Below are 20,435 nucleotides of genomic sequence, written 5' to 3' on the forward strand. Positions count from 1 at the left end.
GAAGGGTGTGAGAAGCTCAGAAGGGACAGGAAGAGAAGGCATCATGTGCGGCGGTGGCCTACGTACAACGTGTATCACAGAGCCTTCACTGGAGAGGAGAGAGAGGGTGAGAGGAGAGGGGAGAGGGCGGGCTAGAGGAGAGAGAGAGGGCGAGAGGATACTGGAAAAAGGCTCCGATCAATATATTGGATTTGAGCTATTGGGCTTATTGTAAAGTCGAGAATGTAATGTGTGTTAGACAAATTGATATCTCTTATAATTTGTCTTTTGGACTTAATGAATAAAAGCCTTGTTCACAAAAGATTTCATTACCTGCCGACGTGACACTCTTAGCAAAAAATAAAGAATATGGATTTTCAGTATGCAGCCACAGTGAACCCTTCAAGATTTTCAAAATAGATTTGTAACTTAAAAAGAAGAAAGTGTTGGGCTACTTAAAGAGTGACTACCAGCTGATAAAAGAAATGAGGTTGAAATACAGTATAACTGAACGAAAGCAAATGTAATGTAATGGTTGGTTTATTGTAAAATTGTTACGACAGAAAGAACTCAAGGGAAACAAAACTTCAACAAATTGAAATTAAGTTACTAAAGAAAACAAATGAGAATAGTACTTCTAGCTCCAAATCTGCTTCAGGACATAAACACAAAACGAAAGAAAGAAACACAGGTCCCTGAGAGAAGTCTCTGCCTCACTCAAAGATGATTTGAGATCCCCATCTGAAAAGCTTTTTAGCCTCAACCAAAAAATAAACACAGACCAGAGATAGGAACGGAACCAAGATGGGGATACTCTTTATCGGTTCTATTCGTTGACTCTCTCCGAGGCTGAATCAACCTTCTGTTTTATCATCGTCTCAGCTTGTTGGATTGCTCTCTGTGATCCTGTGATACTCACTTTCCTGTCATTTTTTTTGCCATTTCACAAGGTTTAGACAAGAGAGGTATATATAACACACTGTTCCGTTATAAACTCTCCAATAATGTTTAACTTTACCTATCAGTGGTTCCAGACATGAAATCACCTCGGTCTGATATTTTAATTCGGGCACCGGTCATCTGAGTGATCTCCATGATGTTTCTTCCTCCACGGCCAAGGACCAATCCTATATGCTCATCCGACACACCAATTGTCACCGTGGTGCTAGCTTCTTCCTGGAATATATATCAAAACACACAGCTTAATAAATGGTAAGAAACGAAAGAAACCATCTACGAGTGTTTTAATACCAAAAAGCCAGTCTAAAGCAATGTCTTGTATTCTCGGGTTGATAAGGAAGTACAGCTTGATTATGTTTCTACTGCTCTTATGAATGGCACCAAACATCTTACTATGGGGAGCTCTAACATGACAGATATGCAATCTCCTATTCTATTGGTTGCTTCACTAAAACCATCAACAATTTCTTTAATAGGCCTACTTCTTAGCAAAGATCTCACATTGGTATACACCTAAATTTTGTAGAAAGGAATTGATTCATAGGATCCATAATAGTAACACCGACAAAGATATATGCATTTACGTAAATAACGTGGCCAATATAAATTCACATGTATATATATATATATATACATATGTGTGTGTGCATAGCAGTATTAATTAATATACCACACTATTCATTCATGTATATGCAAACTAATACAGTACACTATCCATAGCAGTGGCAGCGAGATTTGTTCATATATCTATGCATAAAAAGTGTGGAAGATGGTGCAAAGAGACTAACCTTGTGGTTTTGATACTTTCCTCCAGAACCGTTGTGTGCGTAGTTGGGTGCGTAGTTAGCCGAATTGTATCCCGCTGTTGCAACAGAAGGAAGCACATACGCATATGGATGACCATGAAAACCAGAGTAGGAAAGACCTAAAATGTCGATTTAAAAGGAACTTACAAGAGAAATAAGCTTAACTACAGACAAGCATCATGCACAACCCCAGAAAGAAATCTCATGTGAGATGAAAGATACTAAACCCATTAATACCTTAGTTTACATCTGACAATCTAACACTATTTATCATATAACAAAAAAATTATATTGTCTAATCAAACCCACTAGGATTGGCCACATGAACTTGCCTTGTGACCAAAAAGTCTTTACCATATAACAAAATCTTTTACAACAGATTCAAAGAATAGTCCGGAAATGATCTAACCATTTATTCCATTGCTTTCCCAAATGAATAAATTCTATGCAATCAAAGACATACAGAACACGATAACAAAAGAAGCTTCAAGGAGGAAAATAAAACTAACTAAGGTAGTACTGAGTTGAAATACCTGCATACGAGTATGGGGAATGTATATTCTGGGAGTAATGATCGTCCTCGGTAAGCTTAGCCAAAATTAAATCAATTGCCCGCATCTGCTCCTCGAAGGTTCCAGATAATGTCACTAGCCTATCACTCAACCCATAGTAGGTATTATCCAGAGGTGATATCTTAATCCCAGCTTTAGACTCCTCAATGAATGACCTGTCTCAATAGAAAGAAATGTCTTAACGGTTGGTGACAGCAGTACTACTGATGTCAGTATCCCCAAAACTAAAACAAAAAACATACAACGCCATATTCTAGAACTTCAGAGAAATTAAATATATCCCAGACTAACAGTAATATTTCAAACTGAGTCATCTCTAATATTCAGAAACCTCTTTACACCTGCTATAGGGTCTCGACTTGTATATGCATGAATTCAGAAAAAATACTTGCTCTCTTAAAATGAATCAGAGAAAATTTGAACACGGAAAAAAAAGCACGAACATGACCAGATACGTTATAGATGTTAGTTGGTGGTTTAGCGTACTACAGTATATGTTGTTAAGTGAAACAGGCCATGGAAGCTCTCAGTCTCAGACAACCTCAGAGAATTGAAAACAAAAACTTACTTGATGGTGGCTCCTCCTTTTCCAATAATGCCTCCACAAGAGCTGTTAGGAACCACAAGTCTTAGTCTTCTCCTAGGCTCAACATCACTACCCTCTTCAGCATGAAGCTAAACAAACAAATAGAAAAGTCAAAAAAAATATTTCATAATATAAACACATTAGTTAAACACAGCTGTGAAATAAAATACAAATTAGTCAAACACGACTCGAGAAAAAAAAAGATTACCTCACTGTGCAATTTTTCAAGGATAAGTTCCAGTCCACTGACAACTTCTTTAGTCGAGCCCGAAATCATGATGATTCTATCAGTCGTCCCAGGGAAAAACTCTTGGTTACGCGAGAGCTGGATCCGAGCACCTGACTTCGCCTGAAACTCAGTGATGGTCGAGCCTCCTTTCCCAATTACTGAACCAGCCGCCGCATTGGATACAAGAAACCGAATGTGTGTTGGCTTCTCAGCAGAGTCTGAAAAAGGACGAAAGCCATTATAGAAAGAAAAAGATAACATCCTCATCAGTATTGAGCTAAAAATTAAAAAAATCAAATCCTTACGAGAAAACATACAACCTCGATTATATATATAAGCTACCAGAGATCATAGAAAAATACTACATGAGAAATGAGACTGATCTAACTCACTCACAGAGAATATAACAAATGTTTTTTTTCCTACGTATCACTCTTCACGTTCTACATAAATTAACAAGATTTTCTTTAATGACTGAACTAAAAAGTAAGGCTTACAAACCGCACCTGTTAACAAAAATTTATACATATATACCATATATATAGACGTTTTTATTACTGTTTTAAATTTTTTAATTGCATTAAGTGTAATTTAAGCATGCTTAAAAATGAAATCAATCCTCACAGAAAATATCCATTAATGATTAAACGGATCCGATTCACGAAGGTGATATGCCCAAACATTCGAATTAAGAGTACACGAAAATGTATTATCATTGTTCACCGAATCAAAAAGATCAGATCGGATGGGGAGATACCAGCTTCCGAAGAATCATGCGGTTCATGGGATCCCTTGGTAAGCTCTTCAGGGGAAGCTGCCGCATATGAGTCGGTGGAGTCCATTGCCGCTGCAGAGAAATCAATCAATCCACATTACAAATACATCGAACAAAACGAATTAGAGAGGAAGAGATAAGACTCGTTCGTTCGAAATCTGAGATTGAGAGAAAGAGAGAATTCAAAAAAATTACCTGTCCTCGCACAATTCGAATCTCCTCCGTTCAAGCTTGTGGTTTCTGAATCTGAGAAAAGAGTTTAAAGTCTTCGATGTGCGTCTCTCGGATGGATTCCTCGGCTTCGTCGTCTTTGTCGCCGAGCGGTTTGTGAAGTGAAGGAAGGTGGCTCTGCTCTATCTATCCACTAGGCTTTTGCTTATTCCATTATTTTATTAATTCTTTTTTTTATTTTAATATTATTATTGACCGCCTCCTCTCTATCTCTCTTTTTCTTTAATTAATTAACAACAACTCGCCTTAATTTGCTAATAACTCAAAAATATTAAATCAAGTAATCAACTCAACTTCCTTTAAATTGCAAATTAGCTCTGAAATTAAACATATTTAATAAAACACAGCAAGATATTATAATAATATTATTTATTTATTTTCTTAGTTGTTGTGTGATTATTTTACATACAGTACTGTTTCCAAAAGATTCATGTTTTAAAAAAAAGGTTCGTTTCAAAAATATATATTTTTTACAGTTTCAATGCATAAATTAATTGTAAATTGTAAATTTCAGAAAACATAATTGTGTTTATTAAAATTTTATTGCTAAAAATTATGAAAATAGTTAACTACGAAAAATAATGTATTGATAACTAAAATCAGATATTTTGTTTAATAAGTGTGAAAATCATAAAACATATTTTTTAAAAGCAGAAAGAGTAATACATTTTAGAATTGTACGACCCTTGAATTGTTCATCAAAGTTGACGAAATACAATAATAGATAGTTAGATTAGATACCATTAATGATAATGCATGTTTATGATTTGGATTGATCAATTAATGAAGTGGAAATATTTGGGATGATCGGAGTTGTAGCTTTATATTTTTGCTTTAGAAATAAAACTGTAGATTTTTTTGTTGTGGAGGCTGTAGATAATTTTGATGTAGAATATCAACTGTACATTTTAAAAGATTCAATAAAAATAAGTGTTTAGATTTATGGCTTTCCACAGGTAAAAAAAAAATAAAAAATTTGTTACTTTAAAAACTCTTTACAAAATATGATTAGTAAAAATTTGGGCTATAGAAATAATTTAGGCTATAGATAGATCTTACGGCACTTCTGAAGCACTCGTTAATTATGATGTGATTTTGTATTTAGTCCTACTATGATGGGAAGTGGCAACCTGTGATTTTGTATTTAGTCTTCAATGTATATACTTTGTCATCATAATTTTCGTGGCATCATAATTTAAATTTGAGGCAGTTACCAAGTTACATTATACCTGTCAAAAAAATCTTACATCATACTTTAGTTTTTAATTACTTCCTATTTAGCATAATTTAGATTTTTGCAAACTATTGTAGTAGTTGGTCATATAATTTCAACCGGAGATCCATGCGGGGCTCTCTAGTTAAAAAGTTCTTGTTGGCCCAGCAATTAAGTAATTTCCAGAAACAAAAGGACTATATATTTAGTTAACGGGCTCTTATTGGGCTTGCCTTCAGTATCCGGCGTATTTTAACAATAGTGAGATAACCTCAGCAAGCTAAAATACGCCGCGAAAAGCTGGTGGTGATGGTGGTGCCACCTCCCGATCTCAGTCGTCCCATAATCTTATCACCATTCTCTCTCCTTCGCTTCTGCGTTTAAGCTGATAAAAGCCGTTAGTCCTTAAACAGCCCCTCATCCTCAAAACGCCGTCGTTTCAGCTATGGCGTTGAGCTCAGCTACTCTTAAACTTGCCTCCTTATCATTCTCGGCGAAGAAGACCAATCGAAATCCGTCTCTCTCATTCACCATCACCTGCTCATCATCCTTCGACGAGCCACCTAAACCTTCGCTCACCTCTTCTTCTACTCCTAATCGCGTCTCCTCGAGCTCCGCCCCGAAAGCTCGATTCGTCGCTCGTCAGAAACAATCCGTCTCCGTTCGCCAGCTCCAACGACCTCTAAGTAAATACTAGCTTGATCTGAAACTCTGAATCTGGAACGGATTGTTTTGATTTCGGATTTGATTTCTTTTTGTTGCAGTTGAGTATATGAGCTTACCTGCGAGTCAGTACTCGGTGCTAGACGCGGAGAGGATTGTGAGAGTTGATGATAACACGTTCAGATGCTATGTTTACACCTTCAAGTTCTTCAACTTCGAAGTCTGCCCGGTGCTGCTCGTCAGGGTCGAAGAGCAGCCTAACGGCTGCTGCATCAAGCTCTTATCCTGCAAGGTTGTCTCCGTTTCTTGGAATGAATCAAATAGAAAAACTTGTGACAAGATTGTGATGTTTTTTTCTTGTGATATATAGCTTGAGGGATCTCCTGTTGTTGTTGCCCAAAATGATAAATTTGATGGTAAGCATATATCCATTATATGATTCGAAGGCTACTTTCTTATGGAAGTTGACTAATTCTATTTGTTTGTTGAATTGGTGATTGTTGTATGGGGCTTAACGTTTGTTATTTTCTAGTTATGCAGCTTCTATGGTGAACCGGGTATCATGTGATGGGACTCAGGAGGGGTCATCAGAGCAACAGATTACTTCAGACGCAGTCATTGAGGTAGCTAAGTGATTCAGCTTTTTTTTTTTTGCTTAGTTGATCACTGTTGTGTTGTTTCTGAGTTGTTTGGCAATGGTAGGTCAACATCGAGATTCCTTTTGCATTTAGAGTCTTCCCAGTGGGAGCAATAGAAGCGACGGGGACACAAGTTCTTGACCAGATTCTTAGACTCATGCTACCACGATTCTTGTCTCAGGTATATATATTATTACCCTTTAATCGATTATTCTGCATCAACGTTGGTCCCTTAAGCCATCCTTTGTTTCTCTATGACCACTATGTTTTAAAATTGCATGATCATCTAATACCTCTCACTGAAGAATGGCTTCTATTGCTCCCACTGGGATGATTCTTATAATTATGTGATCCTCTTTTCTGCAAATATGTACATATACACGTTCCATTTCCTGAAAATATCATCCCTGCTGTAATCTTGACAAGCTCTTTTACTCGTTTTCAGCTCTCGAAAGACTATCAAGCATGGGCTTCTGGAGACACTTCAAGGCAACCTCTTGGGACCGGCGAGATCTGATAGTAAAGCAAAAGATCGACCTTACCTGGTTCAGAGAAACTTATGCCTCCTGGAGACTGGAGTTTAGCAAATTCTCGATCATTTTAAAATGTTTTATTTGGTTAATACGACGACAAATGAATTTGTATTCTCTGGAATAACTCTTAAACCTTCTCTATAGAAATGCTTGTTTGTTTTGTTTGTTCCTCTGTGTGTGTCACCGTCAACTGTCAATGTTTCTTCTTAATCCAACCAGGAGTTTCTTAAATGTTGGTAAGGCCGGTTAAAATTGACCCGGTTATTGGAAATTTGGATGAGCCAGTACAGTTTCTGAACAGATTTTGTTTGATTGTTTTTTCAGAAAATTTTCCAGGACATGTCGTCTGTCCTATGTCATTTGTTAATGTGTAATTTCTACTTATGTTTATAGGTCCAGATAACGTCATTAACTTCAGATGAAGCTACTAATTTTTATTTTAATCAAAAGTTATATGCAACTTGTACACGTTACCACCCAAAAATATACACAGAAAACTTTACCTACTGACGAAATTCAGCAATGATTTATCAATTATTTTCACCAAAATAAATTATTCTAAAAGTAAAGCAAACATTGATTTAACATTAACGTGTATATATGACGTGCTTGGTAAAAAATACAATAACAAATAATAATTGTGATGAAATTTTACAAACATTAATTAGTTTAATTAGTATATGAATCTATTTCCAAAATAGAAAACAATTTTTTTTAAAGGAGAATAAATAGCAAGCAGATATAAAACGTTAAATCAAACACATTCCTCTCAGCAGAGAATTAGATGCAAAGTTGCACAATATCCAACTTATGCGACTCGGATCATATGAGATACTATTAAACTATATATTTAGTATGAGTGAAAAGCAAGCAAATGTTGTAAGCAATTGAGAGAGAAATCTTCTCTCATTTATCCTCCTACAACGACAGCCATATATCCTAGCTAGTGCCAAATCAAACGTCTCTTCTCTCTTTTCAAGACAAAATCAAGCAAATAATGTTAACCACATAGTTACAAGACAAAAGAATACATTCACATAACGGGGAAACAATAAAGATTGTGTTTGATATAATATATACTTCTAATTTTTTTGGAAATTTTCTCTTGTTTACTTTGCAAATTTTTGACGTTTCACTTCTATGTATCAAATTAAAACTCCAAATATTACATATGTTTTATAACATTGATTCAAATGTTCTTCTGTTGTATTTAGTTACCTCTTAATATTGGGTTTAGTTGATAAATCTTGCTAGCAAGGATATGTAAAAGGTTAAAAAGTTGTTTGTTTATGTAGTTAAAGCAAATGTATAGTCTAGACACACTGCATCAACTCTTTCAAACAAAAAGGTAAAATATCTATGCAAATGTCCACTAGATCTACAAATACCAATTTTAATGCGTCTACGTTAGGATACATGATAGATGTCGTAAAATGTTAAAAACCAAAGTTTGCGTTTGTTCCCTCTCAAATAGAAGGTTGTAGTTTCGATGAATAATATAACAATAGACAAATAGTGTAGTTAGATGAGCTGAATCATATAAAATAAGTTTTCTAATTTTTAGAGATTTTGCTAAAACCCTAAGCAATAATATATGGAGTATTTTATTTCAAGACTTTAGAGATTGTTCCAACCATAGACCCATAGCTCTCAATTCTCATCCTTGATATAATTGCATTGTTTAGTGTCAGGTTAGTTTAGAAATATACAAAAGTTATTGAACATTTGTCTTAAGTTGGTTCGATCAACAATATATGGTCACCCCATTTTGTCGACGATGCAAAACTGTCAAGACAGATCTCTAAAACATTAGCAATTACCTCTTCTAAACACAATAATAATGTAAACATCATCATGATAAACATAAGAAGAAAAAGATGAGTGGATGTTAGAAAAAGAAAACGCACGTTGTAGAACTTGAAGTGAGCGAAAGACGTATGTGATTGATGAGACCTAACATAGACCCAAAATCCATGCAACCTTGTGTTTCGTCCCAATGCATTTGTAAGCTTTATCATAGACATTTTCCTATTGTTTTATTTTATAATATTATGAAATATTATTTAACAAGATGGCCAAAATATCAAATAATTATCGAGAAGACTGAAAATAATCCCACCATGTGAGAATATATATATATATATATATATTATTTTCTGGATTACTCCATGCATGTGAGAATATTGGTTGGTACAAAACCCTCGCAAAGATCGATCCATGTTATAGCAAAAAGAAATAAAACTTCATAGTATATACATGAAGCACCCAGGTTTATCTGCATAGTATGGTTAAAAATTTTGATGCTATGTTTGGTTTACTATTATTGATGTAACACTGTAATGAGATTCCGTTCATTAGGAAAATTACAAAAAGAAATTAAACAAAAGAAAACTGGCGTATATATAAGGCAATATTAGCAAGCAAATCAATCTAAAAAGGAAAATTGTTTTTATTATGCAAATATTACTTTACTAAAAAAAACCCATTATCCTATCTATAGTATTACATTTATATTTTATCATGTATAAACGTGTTTAAGATTCTACAATGATGTATTTCCTAAAACATCAAGTTTTGCTTAACATTTCAACACATGTACCTCTATACGTACGTAAGAAAGATTTTATATAATTCATATGATAAACAAATGCTAAAAGAATTCCATCACAAATATGGACTGGATATGGTCTTAATTGCATCTTTCATATTATTTAGAGACTTTTCATAATTCTAAACAGTAGAGTAATACATGACGTGGGATGACAGACGCGTACCACGTGTAACAATCGTAGACGGTCCTCGCTTCCTTGAGACTCGCCTGCCCTTGCCTTTTTTTAATTAAAACCAAAGCGAAAAAGTAGACAAAGAAAATTAAAAATAGATAATTCATTTTTTTTAAAAAAAAATTTAAAATAACTACGAGAAAAAGACAATTAAGGAGTGATTTATATTAAGCTTAATCGCCAGCTTCGCTCTTAAAAAGTTAAAACATTCGTTTCTCCTCTCTCTCTCTCTCTCTTCCAAATCTCTCTCTCCTCCCTTTGTCTTCTTATTTATTATGTTTCGCCATTGACGAAGAACCACCCAAGAAGAGAGGTACGTCTCTCTAAATCTCAATTCCGTAATTGATTTCAATTTTCTTCCTAATTAGAAGTGTAATTCGCGTTTCAATTGTTCAATTTGGTAATGACATTTGGGGATTTTAGGGTTTCCATCGAAGCGCGACGATGACAAGCATCCAACCTCTGCAGCAAAAATCAGATTCCAGAGACGATGCTCGCGCCGAGTTCGAGCGAGGCTTCGAGGAGTTCATGCGCGGTCACCTAGACGATTGCATCTCATTTCACAACCAAGAAGACGAAGACGACGACGACGTCAACGATCAGCTCGTGAGGAGGAGACGACTCGAAGGTGAATCATCCAGAAGGCGCCAGTCTCAGATTCTCAGCCGCTGGGCCGCGAGGCAGGCCCAGGAGATGATCACCACCATCGAGAGGAGGAACCGCGAGTCCGAGCTGATCGCGCTCGCCGGTTTGCAGACCGTCTCCATGCTCGATTCGTCTTTCCTCAGAGAGTCTCAGTCCACTACTACGAGGCGTCAGGAGAGGCCGAGGCCGAGGCCGAGGCCGAGGCCTAGGACTCAAACGGCGTCGTCTGGGATCTTGCAGATGTGGAGGGAGCTGGAGGACGAGCACGTGAGGGCACGTGAGAGGCTGAGGCATCAAAGGAGCGTTGAGTCGAATAATACTAACCTGTCTAGCTCTGTTGCTTCGGAGAATAATGAGAGTGAGAATGAGTATGGGTCTTGGTCACGTGATAGGAATGAGCACGTGGATAATAATAATAATAATGCTTCTAGTAGAGAACAGTCTCCTGATCTTGGAGACGGTGAGAGGGAGAGGGAGAGGGTGCGGCATATTGTTCGTGGATGGATGGACAGTGGGATTAATGATCATTCATCTAGTGTAACGCAGAGAGACAATAACAACCGTAGAGGGGAGTGGCTAGGTGATACTGAGCGGGAGAGAGTCAGGGTTATAAGGGAGTGGATGCAAGTGACGAGTCAGCAGAGAGGAGGAGGGGGGCGTACAAGTACAACGCCGAGAGAAGATCAGGGGTCTCTTCTTGTCCCTGAAGCTGACAGGGTGCGTGTAGGGTTAGGTGCTAATAATGAGGAAGGGCAACAACCTCAGCAAGTTCGTAGAGACTTGCGGAGACTAAGAGGAAGGCAGGCGTTGCTTGATTTGCTCACGAGAGCTGAGAGAGAGAGGCAGCGGGAACTTCAGGGCTTGTTGGAGCATCGTGCAGTGTCTGATTTTGCTCACCGTAACCGGATTCAGGTTGGGTTTTTGTTTTTCTGATAGATCTTAAGTATCGTATATTGATGTATAAAACTGCGTAACAATACTCAACACGTATCTCTCCGTGACTGAGCCCAAATCCACTAAAGAATCTCTTTAGGGTCCAAGTACTTACAACATAAAAGTCCCAAGCTTATCCTCCTAATGAGTCTCGTATTTATACTCCTATACTCTGACTCGTGTAGACTCTTTGACTGTAACCAACTTAACCGTCATTCGTAACAGCCAAGTCCACGTCATCTCCCGCTTCAATCTCGTTCTCTAAGACTTCTACCTCTTCACGTTTATTCCTTAACCTCCTTCTCACATAGCGCCTCCAAGGCTTATCATTTTCAAATTATTAGATTCGTATTTGTATCAGTATCTTAGCACCGCAGCTGATCGTTGATTGATTTCTAATGCTTTAAAGCTTTTCTGCAGTCGCTTCTCAGAGGAAGATTCTTAAGGAACGAGAGGCCTGCAGATCAAGAGAGAACTCCATCAACGGCTTCTAGGGAACTTCTTCAGCTAAGAGAAAGACAGACCGTCTCTGGTTTGAGGTAAACATTCCTTTTAATTCATATACAATGGTTAAAACAATTTTCTCTTGCAGCTTCATCCACTTTCCTTCCAGCGGTAAGACTTCAACTCATTTAACACAAAAACATAATTGTACTAGAAACTCGTAAAGGACTATACAAATGTTAGTTTTGATATTTCTGCATATTATTGAAGATAAGGCATAAATAATTTAGTCATCTTTTTCTTTCTGATCTTTTGTTGTCTTCTTGTTTGTTCTTTCATCTTATATTACTACACAAGTACTTTTGGCATTTTGTTTGCTTTTCAAACCTCGCTTTGATTATGTCACAGGGAAGGGTTCCATAGTGGGAGGGAAAGTATTGTCCATGAAAATAGTAGCGACACTGATAACAATAGCACAACTGCTGTAACAATTGCTGTCACCGCTCGGCATATAACCGATGATAGTTCAAGAACTTCTTCTAGACAAGGGAATAACAGTCCCCTCTTGCATGATGACTCGGTTAGGTCGGAAAGCAACCTAGCAAATGAAGATAGAGATTGGGAAGAGGATACCAATCAAAGAAGGGTTTGGCAGGAAGATGTCACAGCAGACGAGAGGCTAAATCTGCAGCAAACAACGTTGACCCAATCTAGTGATTGGGGAAATGGTAACGCAGATATAAACCATGATGAGACTTCCGTCAGTGACCTACACCGAGAAGCCTCTGGAATTACAGATGATGAAGGTCACACACAAGAAGGTCATGGTGTTTGGCATGAGGATGTCCCTAGACAATCGAATGGGAACTGGACTGAGACACGGTCAGAAGCCCCAAGGACTCGCCGTGTAGTACCATTGAGAAGATTAAGTAGGTTTCATCCACCTGAGGATGACAATGTTTACAGCATGGAACTCAGGGAGCTCCTAGGCAGGTACTTAAAAAATGGATTTGTTTTATTTCTTTTATACTTTCTTTGTTTTCTGTCAGTGTAATATGATTTCTACTGTCATTCCTGTTTGTAGGAGAAGTGTTTCTAATCTACTACATAGTGGGTTCCGTGAAAGTCTGGATCAACTGATACAATCATATGCTGAAAGGAGAGTTCACACTCATGATGACTGGGATCTGCACGATAACCTGCAAACAGCAATCCCAGATTCTCCAGAGCGTGATAGAGACCACCAAGTATTTGTACAGAACGATAATCAGCTTAATGACATCAATGGTCCACAAATGCTTCCCACCCCACCCGTGCCACCACCCCAGCCAATATGGCACCACTCTAGCTGGTCTCGCCACTCTATGCATCGGTCTGAAATGGTGGGTTTTAGCCTTGAGCCTGTAACTGATTAATGAATGGTCTTGATTGAGTACCATAAGTTTGGTAAAAGGTGTAACATAGATATACTGATCTTCTTTGCTTGCATTAGGAATGGGAGGTAATGAACGACCTAAGAGGAGACGTAGCAAGACTGCAGCAAGGAATGAGCCAGATGCAGAGGATGCTCGAAGCCTGCATGGATATGCAATTAGAGCTGCAGCGTTCGGTTAGACAAGAAGTCTCTGCAGCCTTAAACCGATCTGCAGGTGACCAAGGTCAGTGGCTAGTTTATCCAACGAACTTTAATTTGTTTCTACATGTACTGATCTTTTATACATAGTATTTAAGGAAATGAATGATGCAGCAGGTATGAGCGCGGAAACATCAGAAGATGGATCAAGATGGATCCATGCAAGGAAAGGGACTTGTTGCGTCTGCTGTGACAACCACATTGATGCTCTCTTGTATAGGTAACTAACTATTTGCTCCAAATTTTTTTTGCTCGTTCTCTCGCTGGCCAAAGCTCAGAACTGATAAATGCTCTGAATGTTGCAGATGTGGGCACATGTGTACTTGCTCACAATGTGCGAACGAGCTTGTAAGAAACGGAGGGAAATGTCCGCTTTGTAGAGCACCAATCATGGAGGTAATCAGAGCCTACTCCATTTTATAATTGGAAGGGGAGAAGAAGGTACATAGAAGGCATGAAGCAGCATAAAGGAAAGTCTGAGTGAGAAACATGTTCGATTTTGAGGTTTAAGATTTATATGTATGTAGTTGTAGTTCCTTTCTCAAATCCAAATTTGATGTGTACAGTTCATAATTAAACAAAATTAAATTACCCAAAAGAGTAAAGAAATGAAACAACTGATTTTACTTGACTGGGCCGCAATTTGAATTGGCCTCATGTAACTTAGCCCAAAGTATACGAGTCTGTCTTGCGCTGATTAAGGAAAAAAATAAGCTAAACCACCTGGTTCTTCGACTTGACCGGTTTGCAATATGTCATCGAAGAATACTAACACAAACTTGCGCAGGAATGGTTTGAACACATCATTCATTAACGCTTGAAACGTAGCTGGGGCATTGGTTAAGCCAAATGGCATGACCATGAATTCGTAATGCCCCTCGTGTGTTCTGAAGGCCGTTTTCTCAATGTCTTCATCGACCATTCGAATTTGATGATACCCCGATCGTAAATCCAATTTCGAATATATTGTAGCACCATCCAACTCATCGAGTAATTGGTCAATTACTGGTATAGGAAACTTGTCAGGAACCGTCGCTTTATTCACCGCTCTGTAGTCAATACAAAACCTCCACTCCCCTGTTTTTTTCTTCACCAAAAGTACTGGACTAGCAAACGGACTTCGACTCTGACGGATGATTCCTGAGCTTAACATTTCTCCCACCATCTTCTCAATAGCTGTCATGTGAGCATGTGGGTATCTATACGGTCTGACTGAAATTGGGCCAGTGCCCTCTATCAATCGAATAGCATGCTCAAACCCTCTCTTCGGCGGCAACTCTGTAGGTTCATGAAAGACACCATTAAACTCCTCCAATAGGGAACTGATCAATGGATGAACCACGGTGCTTGTTGTGTCCATTTCAGTAATATAGAAAGTTGGATTCTGTTCCATCCATAAACCTTCCTGTGATAAAGACTTCTGAACTGAGTATTGATGGAGTCTTGGATCACCCTTCAATGTCACACGCCCTTTATCTGTCAAGAAGGACAGCTCTTGCTCCTCCCAATCGACCTCGCACTTCCCCAGAGTACGCAACCATTGTACTCCCAATACGATGTCTGCACAGCCTGGTTCTAAAACAACAAAATCCGAAGTGATACGGACCTCTTGTATCTGTAATTCCACTCCTTTACAAATTCCCGTACCAGAAACCTTTATACCAGTTCCCACCATTATTGTCAGCCCCTCTTGATTTGTAGAAACTAACCTCGCTTTCTCCACTGCCGTAGGTGAAATAAAATTGTGTGTGGCTCCACTGTCGATGAGCACAATCACTTTCGTTTTCCCAATTCTCCCTTCAAGCTTCGTTGTCGTTGGTGATGACCAACCCATAAAAGAATGTAACGACAACTCAATCACCTCCGTTGTTGTCTCTTGCAACTGATCAGAAGCATCTTGAAACTCTTCGTCCTTTAACTCCAATTCCAGACCTTGATACACGATCATCACTTGCAATTGTTTATTTTTGCATAGATGAGCTCGTGACCACTTCTCAGGACATTTAAAGCAAATCCCATTCTTCTTTTTCCACTCGTACTCTTCATCAGAAAGCTTCAAAGGACCCAAAGGTTTATCTTGCTGCTTCTGAAGTCCCGGTTTAGAACCCACTTCTGTCGTAGTTTGCTTGTTCTTCCACGGTTGATTAATTGATGTCTGGACTGTTCTGAATTGAGTGTTGACCCCCTGCTTCACCACTTTGTTCTCTTGTGGTTTACTTGCAGCCAGCAGTCTACAGAACTCACTGTCCTCCATCTTGATAACTGCTTCGATATGATCCGGTAGTGTTTTTGGTTCCTTCATCTTTATTACCTCTTTCATCTCCTTCTTCAACCCATTGAAAAAAACATCAATCTTATGTTCCTCCTCCACATGTACCTGAGACGCCAATTCCTGAAATTCTCTGACATACTCAGCTATAGTACCCGTCTGTTGAATTCCAAAGAACCGCTTCCCTGGTGTCTTCTCAAAGGAATCTGCAAAACGAGCTAGCATTCTGCGTTTGAACTCATGCCAATCATAGAAGGGTCTGTGTTCCACTTCGTAGTTGAACCAGCTCAAAGCGTCGTCTTCAAGACTCAGTGAAACCAACTCCAAACGAGCTGCTGGATCATATCTCGTAACTCGAAAGTACCGTTCTGCTCTCGTGATCCAACCGTAAGGATTCTCACCCCCAAATACAGGCATCTCTACTTTCTTAAACAATCCTTTACGATGATCTACTCCCTGATCTAATTGCCGATAACCTAGATCTCGATCCCTCCGGTGTTGTTCCGAAGAAGAAGGATGTACCTGAGTATCGGAGTCGATATGATGCTGAAAAGAATCGCGGATTGGAGAATTCATCGGCCGTTTCTCGAGATTCTTCAAGATCGCCTTCATCGTATCTTCGATTGACATGATACGACCTTCGACTGATTGAAATCTACCGTCAATGTCATCGATCCGTTTCTCCATAGCTGAATTTGATTTGACGACGCGATCGTAACCACCGCGAATCACTTCGAACTGCTCCTCATGAGCCGCCACCGTATCATCTATCTCTCCGAGTCTCTGTAAAGCTTCATCTCGCCGTAGCTCCGCCATCGCCGATCGTTTCCCGGACACGAAGAACGTCCGCGCTCACCGCACCAAATGATAGATCTTAAGTATCGTATATTGATGTATAAAACTGCGTAACAATACTCAACACGTATCTCTCCGTGACTGAGCCCAAATCCACTAAAGAATCTCTTTAGGGTCCAAGTACTTACAACATAAAAGTCCCAAGCTTATCCTCCTAATGAGTCTCGTATTTATACTCCTATACTCTGACTCGTGTAGACTCTTTGACTGTAACCAACTTAACCGTCATTCGTAACAGCCAAGTCCACGTCATCTCCCGCTTCAATCTCGTTCTCTAAGACTTCTACCTCTTCACGTTTATTCCTTAACCTCCTTCTCACATAGCGCCTCCAAGGCTTATCATTACCCCCCTCGGTAACATTGAGCTTGTCCTCAAGCTCAAACTCTGGAAACTCTTTCTTAATATCCTTCACCCGTAACCAAGACCTCTCATGGTCAGGCAAGCCCTTCCAATGAACTAAAGCTTCCAGATGACCTTCCTCATCATAACGGGAGCTTACTAAATGTTCTGGCTGTAGGATAAATCCCTCCGACTCCTCTGACAAAACAGGTAACGTTGAGACTGAATGACCCTGTCCCAATACTGGCTTCAATTGTGATCACCGCAGCTGATCGTTGATTGATTTCTAATGCTTTAAAGCTTTTCTGCAGTCGCTTCTCAGAGGAAGATTCTTAAGGAACGAGAGGCCTGCAGATCAAGAGAGAACTCCATCAACGGCTTCTAGGGAACTTCTTCAGCTAAGAGAAAGACAGACCGTCTCTGGTTTGAGGTAAACATTCCTTTTAATTCATATACAATGGTTAAAACAATTTTCTCTTGCAGCTTCATCCACTTTCCTTCCAGCGGTAAGACTTCAACTCATTTAACACAAAAACATAATTGTACTAGAAACTCGTAAAGGACTATACAAATGTTAGTTTTGATATTTCTGCATATTATTGAAGATAAGGCATAAATAATTTAGTCATCTTTTTCTTTCTGATCTTTTGTTGTCTTCTTGTTTGTTCTTTCATCTTATATTACTACACAAGTACTTTTGGCATTTTGTTTGCTTTTCAAACCTCGCTTTGATTATGTCACAGGGAAGGGTTCCATAGTGGGAGGGAAAGTATTGTCCATGAAAATAGTAGCGACACTGATAACAATAGCACAACTGCTGTAACAATTGCTGTCACCGCTCGGCATATAACCGATGATAGTTCAAGAACTTCTTCTAGACAAGGGAATAACAGTCCCCTCTTGCATGATGACTCGGTTAGGTCGGAAAGCAACCTAGCAAATGAAGATAGAGATTGGGAAGAGGATACCAATCAAAGAAGGGTTTGGCAGGAAGATGTCACAGCAGACGAGAGGCTAAATCTGCAGCAAACAACGTTGACCCAATCTAGTGATTGGGGAAATGGTAACGCAGATATAAACCATGATGAGACTTCCGTCAGTGACCTACACCGAGAAGCCTCTGGAATTACAGATGATGAAGGTCACACACAAGAAGGTCATGGTGTTTGGCATGAGGATGTCCCTAGACAATCGAATGGGAACTGGACTGAGACACGGTCAGAAGCCCCAAGGACTCGCCGTGTAGTACCATTGAGAAGATTAAGTAGGTTTCATCCACCTGAGGATGACAATGTTTACAGCATGGAACTCAGGGAGCTCCTAGGCAGGTACTTAAAAAATGGATTTGTTTTATTTCTTTTATACTTTCTTTGTTTTCTGTCAGTGTAATATGATTTCTACTGTCATTCCTGTTTGTAGGAGAAGTGTTTCTAATCTACTACATAGTGGGTTCCGTGAAAGTCTGGATCAACTGATACAATCATATGCTGAAAGGAGAGTTCACACTCATGATGACTGGGATCTGCACGATAACCTGCAAACAGCAATCCCAGATTCTCCAGAGCGTGATAGAGACCACCAAGTATTTGTACAGAACGATAATCAGCTTAATGACATCAATGGTCCACAAATGCTTCCCACCCCACCCGTGCCACCACCCCAGCCAATATGGCACCACTCTAGCTGGTCTCGCCACTCTATGCATCGGTCTGAAATGGTGGGTTTTAGCCTTGAGCCTGTAACTGATTAATGAATGGTCTTGATTGAGTACCATAAGTTTGGTAAAAGGTGTAACATAGATATACTGATCTTCTTTGCTTGCATTAGGAATGGGAGGTAATGAACGACCTAAGAGGAGACGTAGCAAGACTGCAGCAAGGAATGAGCCAGATGCAGAGGATGCTCGAAGCCTGCATGGATATGCAATTAGAGCTGCAGCGTTCGGTTAGACAAGAAGTCTCTGCAGCCTTAAACCGATCTGCAGGTGACCAAGGTCAGTGGCTAGTTTATCCAACGAACTTTAATTTGTTTCTACATGTACTGATCTTTTATACATAGTATTTAAGGAAATGAATGATGCAGCAGGTATGAGCGCGGAAACATCAGAAGATGGATCAAGATGGATCCATGCAAGGAAAGGGACTTGTTGCGTCTGCTGTGACAACCACATTGATGCTCTCTTGTATAGGTAACTAACTATTTGCTCCAAATTTTTTTTGCTCGTTCTCTCGCTGGCCAAAGCTCAGAACTGATAAATGCTCTGAATGTTGCAGATGTGGGCACATGTGTACTTGCTCACAATGTGCGAACGAGCTTGTAAGAAACGGAGGGAAATGTCCGCTTTGTAGAGCACCAATCATGGAGGTAATCAGAGCCTACTCCATTTTATAATTGGAAGGGGAGAAGAAGGTACATAGAAGGCATGAAGCAGCATAAAGGAAAGTCTGAGTGAGAAACATGTTCGATTTTGAGGTTTAAGATTTATATGTATGTAGTTGTAGTTCCTTTCTCAAATCCAAATTTGATGTGTACAGTTCATAATTAAACAAAATTAAATTACCCAAAAGAGTAAAGAAATGAAACAACTGATTTTACTTGACTGGGCCGCAATTTGAATTGGCCTCATGTAACTTAGCCCAAAGTATACGAGTCTGTCTTGCGCTGATTAAGGAAAAAAATAAGCTAAACCACCTGGTTCTTCGACTTGACCGGTTTGCCGTGGACCGCAGTTAATATTTTTTTTAATGGTAAAGACAAGTGGTGAAATTGTGATTGCCCAATTTAAACGTGTAGACATGGATCCTCTTTGGCGATAGTGCCATTCAGTACTTTCTATTTCAATGCCATTTATATGTTGGTGAGCTGTATCCTTCATATATAATATGATGGAAACTTTGCAGTATACTGTACCAGTCAAACCCCGCTAATTATTGTATCCCACTAGCAATTTAATTTAAACTAGACCCTTATAGATATGAATTTTCAGTTTTTAATTATTTATTTTATTGAATGAAGTATTTGTAATATTCGTTCATATTATATTCATTAAGTAAATATTTTTTTTTCATCTTAAACTATTTATTTTTTTACGAATGTATGATATCATATAAAAATATTAAAAAAACTGAGTATAGAGTTAATTAGATAATTTTAAAAACAGAAATTTTTCTTTCGTGTACGATATCATATAAATAATGATCCACCCACTTAACAAAAATCATGATTATTTTATGTGTAATTTTTTTTATTTTGACAATTTCCTTAAAACTATATTAAATTTTACATATTTTAATTAGAATATTTTTAATATCTTTACCTTTTTATTTGAAATGCAACTCAATATTTTTT

General features: G+C 38.5%; 4 protein-coding genes across 6 annotated transcripts; 3 read left to right on the forward strand and 1 right to left on the reverse strand.

The window, feature by feature from the left end:
* Positions 1-487: 487 nt before the first annotated feature.
* On the reverse strand, positions 488-4,287 carry LOC106312885 (protein BTR1). 2 transcript variants are annotated; one of them, XM_013750568.1, is made up of 8 exons: positions 4,103-4,287; positions 3,890-3,979; positions 3,112-3,350; positions 2,886-2,992; positions 2,279-2,472; positions 1,728-1,801; positions 998-1,155; positions 488-902 (listed from the first exon to the last, which is right to left on the reverse strand). In XM_013750568.1, the coding sequence occupies exons 2-8, from the start codon at positions 3,972-3,974 to the stop codon at positions 806-808; spliced, it is 954 nt and encodes a 317-aa protein (XP_013606022.1). In that variant the 5' UTR covers positions 3,975-3,979; positions 4,103-4,287; the 3' UTR covers positions 488-805. The 2 variants fall into 2 exon arrangements, with proteins under 2 accessions (XP_013606022.1, XP_013606021.1); XM_013750567.1 differs by having other exon boundaries at positions 1,728-1,864.
* Positions 4,288-5,655: 1,368 nt separating this feature from the next.
* On the forward strand, positions 5,656-7,354 carry LOC106313704 (uncharacterized protein SYNPCC7002_A1590-like). Its single transcript, XM_013751600.1, has 6 exons — positions 5,656-6,037; positions 6,116-6,306; positions 6,385-6,430; positions 6,555-6,637; positions 6,717-6,833; positions 7,098-7,354. Exons 1-6 carry the CDS (start codon positions 5,797-5,799, stop codon positions 7,167-7,169), a joined length of 750 nt encoding a protein of 249 aa, XP_013607054.1. The 5' UTR covers positions 5,656-5,796; the 3' UTR covers positions 7,170-7,354.
* A 2,828-nt stretch (positions 7,355-10,182) lies between these two features.
* LOC106318399 (histone-lysine N-methyltransferase, H3 lysine-79 specific) lies at positions 10,183-14,214 on the forward strand. 2 transcript variants are annotated; one of them, XM_013756359.1, is made up of 8 exons: positions 10,183-10,281; positions 10,392-11,525; positions 11,967-12,085; positions 12,399-12,983; positions 13,075-13,372; positions 13,483-13,648; positions 13,738-13,843; positions 13,929-14,214. In XM_013756359.1, exons 2-8 carry the CDS (start codon positions 10,413-10,415, stop codon positions 14,044-14,046), a joined length of 2,505 nt encoding a protein of 834 aa, XP_013611813.1. In that variant the 5' UTR covers positions 10,183-10,281; positions 10,392-10,412; the 3' UTR covers positions 14,047-14,214. The 2 variants fall into 2 exon arrangements, with proteins under 2 accessions (XP_013611813.1, XP_013611814.1); XM_013756360.1 differs by having other exon boundaries at positions 13,741-13,843.
* Positions 14,215-17,383: 3,169 nt separating this feature from the next.
* On the forward strand, positions 17,384-19,646 carry LOC106315349 (the record flags this gene model as incomplete). The annotated part of the gene is made up of 6 exons (XM_013753080.1): positions 17,384-17,517; positions 17,831-18,415; positions 18,507-18,804; positions 18,915-19,080; positions 19,173-19,275; positions 19,361-19,646. Coding segments are annotated over 6 exons (1,404 nt in total), but the record flags the coding sequence as incomplete, so codon positions are not given.
* Positions 19,647-20,435: the final 789 nt, after the last annotated feature.

This window comes from Brassica oleracea, chromosome C9, assembly GCF_000695525.1.
Source record: "Brassica oleracea var. oleracea cultivar TO1000 chromosome C9, BOL, whole genome shotgun sequence".
In the NCBI taxonomy this organism is placed as follows: Eukaryota; Viridiplantae; Streptophyta; class Magnoliopsida; order Brassicales; family Brassicaceae; genus Brassica; species Brassica oleracea.

Bases quoted from the DNA above. Each gene is read 5' to 3' on its own strand.
- LOC106312885 (XM_013750567.1), bottom strand. From the start codon at position 3,974: ATGGACTCCACCGACTCATATGCGGCAGCTTCCCCTGAAGAGCTTACC. The intron at 2,473-2,885 runs GTAAGTTTTTGT...CTATTGAGACAG, and splicing joins AAAGGAGGAGCCACCATCAA to GTCATTCATTGAGGAGTCTA. The intron at 903-997 runs GTAAAGTTAAAC...AAAAAATGACAG, and splicing joins ATGTCTGGAACCACTGATAG to GAAAGTGAGTATCACAGGAT.
- LOC106318399 (XM_013756359.1), top strand. From the start codon at position 10,413: ATGACAAGCATCCAACCTCTGCAGCAAAAATCAGATTCCAGAGACGAT. The intron at 13,373-13,482 runs GTGGGTTTTAGC...TGCTTGCATTAG, and splicing joins CTATGCATCGGTCTGAAATG to GAATGGGAGGTAATGAACGA. The intron at 13,649-13,737 runs GTCAGTGGCTAG...TGAATGATGCAG, and splicing joins CCGATCTGCAGGTGACCAAG to CAGGTATGAGCGCGGAAACA.
- LOC106313704 (XM_013751600.1), top strand. From the start codon at position 5,797: ATGGCGTTGAGCTCAGCTACTCTTAAACTTGCCTCCTTATCATTCTCG. The intron at 6,307-6,384 runs GTTGTCTCCGTT...TGTGATATATAG, and splicing joins TCAAGCTCTTATCCTGCAAG to CTTGAGGGATCTCCTGTTGT. The intron at 6,431-6,554 runs GTAAGCATATAT...CTAGTTATGCAG, and splicing joins CCAAAATGATAAATTTGATG to CTTCTATGGTGAACCGGGTA.